At 46.2% G+C, this 9,640-nt stretch overlaps 1 protein-coding gene across 1 annotated transcript in view; it reads right to left on the bottom strand.

The window, feature by feature from the left end:
• Positions 1 to 8,524, bottom strand: part of abl2 (c-abl oncogene 2, non-receptor tyrosine kinase) — a 72,114-nt gene extending 63,590 nt beyond the window's left edge. Inside the window, exon 1 of the mRNA XM_063201903.1 lies at positions 7,888 to 8,524. Within this exon, the coding sequence (XP_063057973.1) occupies positions 7,888 to 8,101 (214 nt within the window). The 5' untranslated portion in view covers positions 8,102 to 8,524. The remainder of the gene's footprint in view (positions 1 to 7,887) is intronic.
• Between the last annotated feature and the right edge of the window lie 1,116 nt (positions 8,525 to 9,640).

Genomic DNA, 9,640 nt, shown 5'->3' on the forward strand with positions numbered 1-9,640 from the left:
GGCCCATAATAAATAATACAGTAGAGGACCCAGAATGCCACAGCACCGCACGGCCAAATAGACAGATAGGCTACTCTGATCTATGCATCGAAAATTCCACATGCCATATACGCATGCCATGCAATACAGTGCAGGACCAAGGATGCCACAGCCAGGCACATCCTAGTTAGTGCTCCCTCAGAATATTTAACTGGTTTGTCACAATGGCCTGGTCATCTCACAGAGATGATTGGTCTGTTGGGGGGAGGGGGCAGGTGAGGTACGTGTGTGCGCGCGCGTGCGTGCGTGCGTGTGTGTGTGTGTGTGTGTGTGTGTGTGTGTGTGTGTGTGTGTGTGTGTGTGTGTGTGCGCGCACGTGTGTGTGTGTGTGTGTGTGTGTGTGTGTGTGTGTGTGTGTGTGTGTGTGTGTGTGTGTGTGTGTAGGGCTTGTCATTACAGTAGCGCAGAGTCACCTTGTCTGCAGAGGGCATGGGAGGTCGTCTAGGAGACTGTGGCTGGCTCGCTGGCAGACACACAGACAGACAGACAGACAGGCGTGTGTGTGTGTGTGTGTGTGTGTGTGTGTGTGTGTGCTTGAGTCAGCACTCCGACTGCAGCCACGAGACGCTAGACTCCCTGGGAGGCCGGAACTGTCAAACAGCAATGCCATGCCGGCACTCTGGCCCTTAGTCACCCCCTACCACACGCATGCACGCACGCACGCGCACACGCACGCACACACACGCACCCCAACTCAGATGCATTGCCATCCCTAACGTCTAAGCCTGACTCATTGCCCCACGCACGCTCCGCAAGCACACACGCGCACACACACACACAGGGTTCTAATTTAACACCAGCCAACCATCCAAAAGCTGGTAAAATTTCAGTTTGGCAGGTAGTAAAGACCAATTTACTAGCCACTTTGACTTATTAGTAGGTATGTGTTTGTCTAGTAAGATTAACATCCACTAGCCATTTTGGCTGGTGATGAAAAAGGTTAATTTAGAACCCTGCACACACACTCTCCAATCCTCACTAGGCAGCACTGGCCTTCCCACAGCCTACAGCCTACATCCACACACCTCCATCCTCATACCGACAGCACTGCCAATTAGAGGTGCTCCGATCACCATTTTTTGGCCCGATCACCGATACCGATCACCAAAAATCTTTATCTGCCGATCACCGATCATTGCCGATCACAGAAATTATTTCCTATTTTTTTAATAGCCTATTAATTATCCTTATTGAATATTTCTGCCCATAAACCAATCAATCTTAATTTGCACATGTCGCTTTCACAATGTAGGCCTATTATTAGGCTATTACTATTATGATTATTATTGTTATTATTATTATTATTATTATTATTATTATTAGGCTATTATTATTATTATTATTATCTTTCAGCTCTTTCAGACTAGTGTTGGTAATATAGCCTACAAGTAAGTCTACAGTATTAATCAATTTATAAGTTATTGCATATAATTACTAAACTATTTAAGATTGAATTGAAACTGAAACATTACATCAATTTATAAGTTATTGCATATAATTACTTAACTATTTGAGATTGAATTGAAGCTCAGACACCTGGATCTCAGTCTCTCGTCTTCTGCATACGAGAAAAAACCCTGTCGCTTTAAATGAGCAGCCTCGTGAGGAGAGCCCCTCCCCTCTCTGTCACTCACTGTCCACAGCTGCAGTGCTCCGCGACCGTTCTGCTCTCTCCCTCTCACTTCTGTCGCCGTTTGGCGTTTCAGCTACTATCAAACTAATCGACTGACTGTCAATTACAACTTTGAAAACAATAACGTTGGCATGCTTGTGCGGACAACGTGAACTTGTCGCGTGCTGACCGAGGCAACTACACAGGTTATAACGTAAAATGGCTAACGGGCGAGAAGTAGTCTATCGCAAATTACATTGTGACTGAAAACACTTGAGATTCTACATACACAAAACAAGAACAAAAAACTTCACTTGAAAGAACAGGGAACACGCACAACACAGCGTGTCTGCGAGGAAAGCTCTTTCTCTGTAACACTGTCATAGAATGTAGAATTCCCTGCACAGACTCATTGAGTTTCACCGTCCATTCTCCCTAGTTGCTGTTTGGTGTTGCAGCGACTACAAAACTAATGACCTGGCTGTCCATTAGGCTACAACTTTAAAAACAATACAGTTGATGATTATTTTGGAAACGTTTAGTTGTTGCGTGCTGACAGGCTGTAACTCAAAATAGTGAACATGGCGAGACTGACACGTCATTCACAAATTACAAGCGTCATGTAAACTGCGCATGGATCGGAAAATCAGATCATTGTTGATGCAGATATGATTATAAATGGTGAAAATGAAGGAGGGAATTCCAAAAAGTTAAAGACAAGTAAAGATGCCTTATTTTGGTGCAGCAGCTGCTGTGCAGAGCCAGCACCTAGGCTACATGCAGGCAGCGCCAGGTGTAAAGGCGAAATGGTTGCGTGAGGAATTTAATATCTCTGGATCGGTTTTTTGATCGGCATGTTTTTCCGATCACCGATCAGGCTATTTTTGGCCATTATCGGCCGAGCATGATCGGCTGCCGAGCAATCGGAGCACCTCTACTGCCAATCCTGCAGACTCAAACCTCACCATCTTCACAGTTCACACAGATAGCGTGTTCAGGTTGACAGTGAACCGTGCCGGTTCCCATTCACACACCTAACATCGAACTCACTGATGTGTTCACACTGGAAATCTGAGCGTTCAGGATGTGAAGTTGAACCGTAAAAGTACTTGCTTTTCCTCTGCAAAGACGACAGTGAATCCAGGTAACACATGATGGTGTGAGGTAACACATCCCGGTTTGATCGCGGGTAGTTCACAGCTAAGCACATTGGTTCCCAACGTACGTTAACTGGTGCAGGAACAGGAATGGGCAGTCATGGGTAAGCGGTTAGGGTGTCAGACTTGTAGCCCAAAGGTTGCCGGTTCGACTCCCGACCCGCCAGGTTGGTGGGAGGAGCAATGAACCAGTGCTCTCCCCCATCCTCCTCCATGACTGAGGTACCCTGAGCATGGTACCGTCCCGCCGCACTGCTCCCAATAGCCTTAGTCTCACTGCAGGGCCAGCCCCGGGCTGGCCCGGACAAAAGGGGGCTGACGGTGATCTCATCAAAAGGGGGCTAGGTGCTAAAGATGGCCGCCGGGCCAGGTTGTGGGGCTAAGGGCCGCTTTCCCTGGCCCGTCGAATTCGATGGGCCAGCTAGCACCACCGAGGCTCGGAGGCGGGGTCAACCTCTGTGTAATAATGTGGCTGCATGGGGGACTTATCGCTAAATTCTGGGCAAATTATGGTTAAGCATTAGTTTGGGGTGTTTGGCTTTCTTATGGCATAATTTCATAAGATGCAACCTTGGCACTTCTGTTTGTGTTTTTAAAGTTATTTAGCCAACATAACTTTTTTGTTGTTATCAGGGCATCATGGGCACCGCTACACTTAGTCATGTCGCTTTTTTCTGCATTATCGTGATTTGGCATGTTTTCCACTAAGCCTTTGACTTCGATATTCGATATTCGAATATAAGTCGAATGTTAAGAAAATTCGAGACATTCGAACGAATATTAATTGGCCATTAATATTCGAATCTGACATGGGTATTGCTTTTTTGGGTATTTCATTGTTATTGATTAAAATTATTTCCTTGTAAACATCGCAATTCACAGTCTCACTTTATTTTTTCCATGGCTGGTTAATCACTACAGCCGTGTTGAGGAGAGTCGCGTGCGTGGCTCATCTCTCTGTGTTCCGTAGCAGGACACTTGCGGCAGGCAGTCCAGAGTCCGCATTAACAAGCAGATGAGTGCTGCAGAGTTCCATTCAAGTGAATGGCTACAGTTAATAAACAAAGCATCATCACATTACTTTCTGGAGTTGTTGACGAGTTTCTGGAATTATTTGATTCAACCCACAAGTAGCCTACCTGTGATTACGCCAAGAGTAAGATGATAACTTCTTGTTTTTTGGATTTTGACCAAATTAGCTTCGTTGGTCTGGGTGTCAGATCAGGCAGACTCCAGGTGATGATTTTGTTAGCATGCTTTTAGCATGTTTTTAGCGCACTGCTAGTTTGTGTAATGTTCGTTTTTAGACGAGACAGTCATCTTACCTGGACCTACAAGCACACTACCTAAATGTCCGTCATTAGTGATAGAAAATAAATACATATTTGTTGATATTGGTGCTGTGTGCTCAATTCTCATGATTCGCATATCATGATCCAATTCAAATTTTAACTTGGGCTACAAGTTTGACATGGCTGCTAGCTTTGCCATGTTTTAATCTGCATTCACACCTCTAAGTACCGTCTTCTTATAAGTGCTGAACGATTGCTAAACAATAATGGCTGGTTGAATGCATGTTGTTAATGGGCATGTTGTTATTCTTTGTCGTTGTTCTGTTGTTGTCCTTCTGTGATTTGGGGTGAAAGTGGGCTGTGCCCGACTGACGTTTCACAAACAAGGCGTGTACCTGAATGTGCCTGGGGTCGGCTATGAGTCCGATCAGGCAAAAAATGGCCCGGGGCCGGCAGCTCCGAGCCGGCCACTCTCCTGAGCCCCGGGCGGCCCCGGGCCGCTGAAGCGCGGCAATGAGACCAAGGCTAGTGACTTTCCCAATGGGCTTTCATTTCACAGTAAACAGTATCTCGCCGGCCTGAAAATATCAAGAGAGCATCCCTACAGTCTACGCCTCCTGTCCCATCAGACCTGCATCCTGAGAGTCTTACGTCCTCACACAGGACTAGTAAAGCCACGTTGCAGCACATCTACATAATATTACATATTTGGGTCAATGTCTCTTCAACACGGCCAACATGGATGCAGCTGCCCCTTTGTTAAAGCAATACACAAAACAACTGCTCGGCACTCAATCACACAATCTCAACACACACACACACAATCGCACTATCACTCACAATGATGGAGTTGAAGGAAAATAAACATCTCGAGCGCCAGGACGCAAAAAGAGGAAGCTTGTATCTCCAGAGGGTAATCATGGCAGCATTCAAGGAGAGAGAGAGAGAGAGAGAGAGAGAGGAAGAGGAAGAGAGAGAGCAGGACAAAGATACCAAAAGAGAGAGAAACAGAGTGTGAATGAGAGGGGAAGAAAGAGAGAGAGAGAGGATGATACAAAGAAGGGAGGGGGGGGGGGGTCATGAGGATCTGCTTTTGTGTCCAAAACAGGAACCTGTGTGTGTGTGTGTGTGTGTGTGTGTGTGTGTGTGTGTGTGTGTGTGTGTGTGTGTGTGTGTGTGTGTGTGTGTGTGTGTGTGTGTGTGTGTGTGTGTGTGTGCAGCAACAGATGTGCTGAAGGAGCGGGATCAAAACCAGTAACATCCTGTGTAATACATCGGCCTAGCGTGCGCGCACACACGCACAGACACACAGACGCACACACACACACACACACAAACACACACGCACACAATGCATGATCCAGGGAGCTCCTATCTATAGCAAAGTGGAGACGTCGGCATCCCCAGACCTTGAGAGTCTCCGCTCCGGACCGCCAAACACTGACTTTGACCGTGACTGCCTAACTTATATGACAGATCCTGCAGCATAGCCACAAGCTTCATGGGGTGGGTTCCAATATGTGGATTCCTGTCCTCCCTTGCTCACTTGCCTGCTTGTGACCTCATGATGATGTCACTGACGAGAGAAAATGTATTCAATATCTTGCAAAAGCACAGTTCTCATTTGCAATTGGGATCGTGAATGAAAAACTGTCCCCCTAAAAGTTGTTGTGGCTAGGCTGACAGCTGGGAAACTTTATTGTTTTCTCCATGGAGGCGGGGCCAGGAGGTGGGGCGACGTCACAAGCATAAGTGGAGGACGAGAGTGTGCACATGGGAATGCACTCAGTCTCTCACACTCACAAGCTTCATGAGCTCACTTCCATCACTTTCTCTCTAAATGGACTACACACTGACCACAGTGAAACACCGGCTTACTTTACTTAATGGACTACAACACCAACCAGAATGACTCACAGCCCTGCAGAGCCACTCAAACGATGGAGCAAAAAAGGAAAAAAAAAAACCAGAAAAACAAGCCACACTTCAGTTATTTTTACCAAACGCTGGGTAGCACAAAAAGACAAATGGGTTTATTGGACACCGTTTGCCATCAGGGTTTCAGAGGGGTCAACCACAAACGTAATTCCCTGCTTAGCACAGAGGAAGCGCTCTCTGACATTTGTTGACATTTAAGAATAACATACAATAATAACATATATGATACCCTATGTCCTGGTATTGAAGCTGCCCTTTGCTAGTCTGACTTTAAATCAGCTAATGGGTTACACTGCGGAGATGTGACAACGCTGTAAGATGCTCGGGAGGGGGAGGAAGTGGTGTGTGTGTGTGTGGGGGGGGGGAGGATAGCGGTGAGGAGAGGATCAGCATTGTGGGTAAGTGCAAGGGAGAGAAGGATGAGAGGAACCATGGACAGGGGAGGGGAGGAGGAGAAAACCAAAGGGCAGTAGAGTAGGTTGTAGTAGCTGGTTTAGTTTCGTAGCAGGTTTTCTTGACTGTGCACTGTGGATTTGCTCCTTACCATATCAGGGCAATCCCCATTTACCACGCACATTAACATATTGGATGCCTAGTGGAAGTGGCATGGAAGGGGAAAAATAAGTGAGTGAGAGAAAATGAGGTGTGTGTGTGTGTGTGTGTGTGTGTGTGTGTGTGTGTGTGTGTGTGTGTGTGTGTGTGTGTGTGTGTGTGTGTGTGTGTGTGTGTGTGTGAGTGAGTGAGTGAGAGACTCTCACAGATATCCCCATCCCATCTGTGTCAGCTCCGACAAAACCCCCTTGAGGACCAGGAGGTCACAAACACACTGATCCTCCCACCACAGACAGACAGACCGTGAGGGGGCATAGCGATAGGGTTGATGTACAGATAAATGTGGATGGAGTGGAGAGACCGAAAAGATGGAAGGAGGCAAAAGACAGAGTGGGATGTAGCCTACTACAGTATGTGGTGAGAGACAATTTAAGCACTGCAGCTTTAGGATGGAGTCAATGGCAGCAGCAGCAGCAACATCTTGAAGGCAGCTACATTTCCACTGAAGTGGACTAATGTGTAAGTCAAGGCAAAGCGCCTGACATGTCACCGCATTCCTCTTCTGAAACGTAAGTGGTAGGTCTGAGCACATCAGCTGCTCTTTGCATCTCCAGTTTACCATCTCCGACTGCGCTTCTCCATCGTGCATAAAAGACTGGTCCTCTCCACACTCCATCAACCCAGCCAATACATGCTGAGCGCATTCGAGCCCCCCTCATCTCCCCTCCACCACCACCAGATCTTTCTTAGTGGTTACAAACTGTCCTTTTCTCGCTCCAATGGCGTTCCAAATAACAACAGAACTTCGGTCTGGCGACAGCTACTGCGCATAATCCAAGGAGCGCGCTTCCATCTTTCCCCCCACATATCACCACACTTGGACAACAACGACAGCTGAGAGATACAGCTCCACCAGCGAGCAACGTCAGCCTGCCTGCACGGGCACATAGCCCCGGCCCGCGAGTAAGGTGACAAACTGGGGCCATTTGCCAATTGTTAAGTAGCGGTGGAGACTAGTAACGGTAAATGTGGCAAATACACTGCACAGGCGAGCAACACACAGGCTGGTTCGCACAAGCTGTTGGTGTTACTGTTCAAGACACAGAACTCATTATCTACCCATTTCTGTTACTTCACGTCCATGTAGTGTTCCCATATTTTCCAAAGCTAAGATGGGATAGCCAGAGAGCTAGGAGAAGGAAAAGGGAAGTCCAGATTTGTTCACCGGCCAATCAGCCACCTACACAAAAGAAGCCTGATCAGCAACGCCACACTACTGACAATTAAAACGAATTACCTGAGTGTTGAGTGAAGATGTTGATTCCTGGATCCGGCATGTTAGGAGGAACTGCTCTGCCAGGCGGCGTTCCTATAGTGGCCGCTTCTTTGGGTCTCCTCCCGGACCCACTAGCGCGACTTGCCTTGCCCGGGTGCTGCAGCTGCGACTGAGACGGCTGGGGTTGCAGCCCAGAAGAAGACCCCTCGCCCACCCGTCCAACCTGTTGTCCCATTTCTCTCCGAGTTAAGTGTTACAATCCTCGGGACGTCTCAAACCAACCCACCGCCCTATTCGATTACATCCCCCAGAAGAGCGAAAAGGGCCTGTACGGGAGTATTTTTCGAGCCCTCTTGAAGTGCGGGCTAGACAGCTATCCTTGCTAGCTAACGAGCTGCTACTAGCTACCCTAGCAAGCCTGCTAGCGCGACAGCTATCACTATCTGCCCACCCACCTCACTTATATTAGCAATATTAGGCTATTTGTGAAATCTATAGGCGACGGATCGGAGGCACCTATAAGATGAAACACTAGTTAAGACTGGTTTCTGTTCTGTCCGCAAATCAGAGTAAAAATCAACCCTTTTAGGGTCGTCTAGTTTGGCTCCGGCCACTGCGCGCCCCCTCTGAGGCGGCCATCTTTACCGCAGAATCAGTGCAGTCCCAATCAGTGAGCCTTTCTCAATGAGCCTCACAATGGGTGGCGTGCACCGAGTGAGTGAGTGGGTCCCTGTATCATTTGACTTGGTTACAGGGATGATGCTGAGATTGCTGTTAAATGTGATATATGATTTTTAATATTGCGCAACATACTAAACATGATCCAAAAGTGCTATTTTATAATCCTGCAAAATGTGTTGAGAAGAAAAATAGGACAACATTGATATTGTGTTACTTGTGCAATTAAAGCTACATTAGGCCCACATTGGCCTACAGTAGCTTTTCTTACATCCCATTATAAAGCCACAGATATATGGCATCATTATTTTAAATTGGCAACTTTTACTTTTATTTGAAAGGTTTTGCTCATTCCCTCAGGAGATGAGCGAGCAGGCATGCATGATGATGCATGACAAGATGGCGTGGAGTTTCATCCAGTACAACAGGCTGTCTTTATTCCAAATATTGTATCTTCTTTTTCTAAGAAGATCTTTGCTCCTATGGACCTTGCTTTTGGTTTGACATGACAATTCCCCTTAATTGAACTCAGGCACATGCTTAAGAGGGTGGTTGATGTGACGCCTTGTTTTTACGTAACATTGGTTAAAAACCTACAAAAATGTAATTTTTCCTCTTAAAAACAAATGTAAATGAAAGAAGATGTGGTACATTATGTTTCATATTAGTCTTAGATGACAAGAAACATTTCTGTTAAGATTTATGTAAAGGTTTATATGTCAAATGTCATGCGGAGTGACTGTAACATTAATGAAACCTATATTATATATATATATACCTATATATAAATTAACCAACAACAATTTGAATAATTTATGAAGCATTTGGCATGATTGCATAAATATTAACCTTATATTAAAATATATGCATGTGAAAAAAACTCAATACAGTAATATTAACTACAAGTTCAATTTCGTAACACAAATTGCGTCCTGCGGGGTGACATGTATGTCAGGTTTGTGGACGGGCAGCTGCAAGGCCAACTACAAGGGTCTTAAAGACAGGCTCCTAACCAGTCAGTACCTCAGTTATTGGAGAGTGGTGTGGAAGTTTAAGGTGACTATCAACCTCTTATTATGTCTGCTTAATGCAATGT

Source organism: Engraulis encrasicolus, chromosome 6 (genome assembly GCF_034702125.1).
Source record: "Engraulis encrasicolus isolate BLACKSEA-1 chromosome 6, IST_EnEncr_1.0, whole genome shotgun sequence".
NCBI classification, from domain to species: domain Eukaryota; kingdom Metazoa; phylum Chordata; class Actinopteri; order Clupeiformes; family Engraulidae; genus Engraulis; species Engraulis encrasicolus.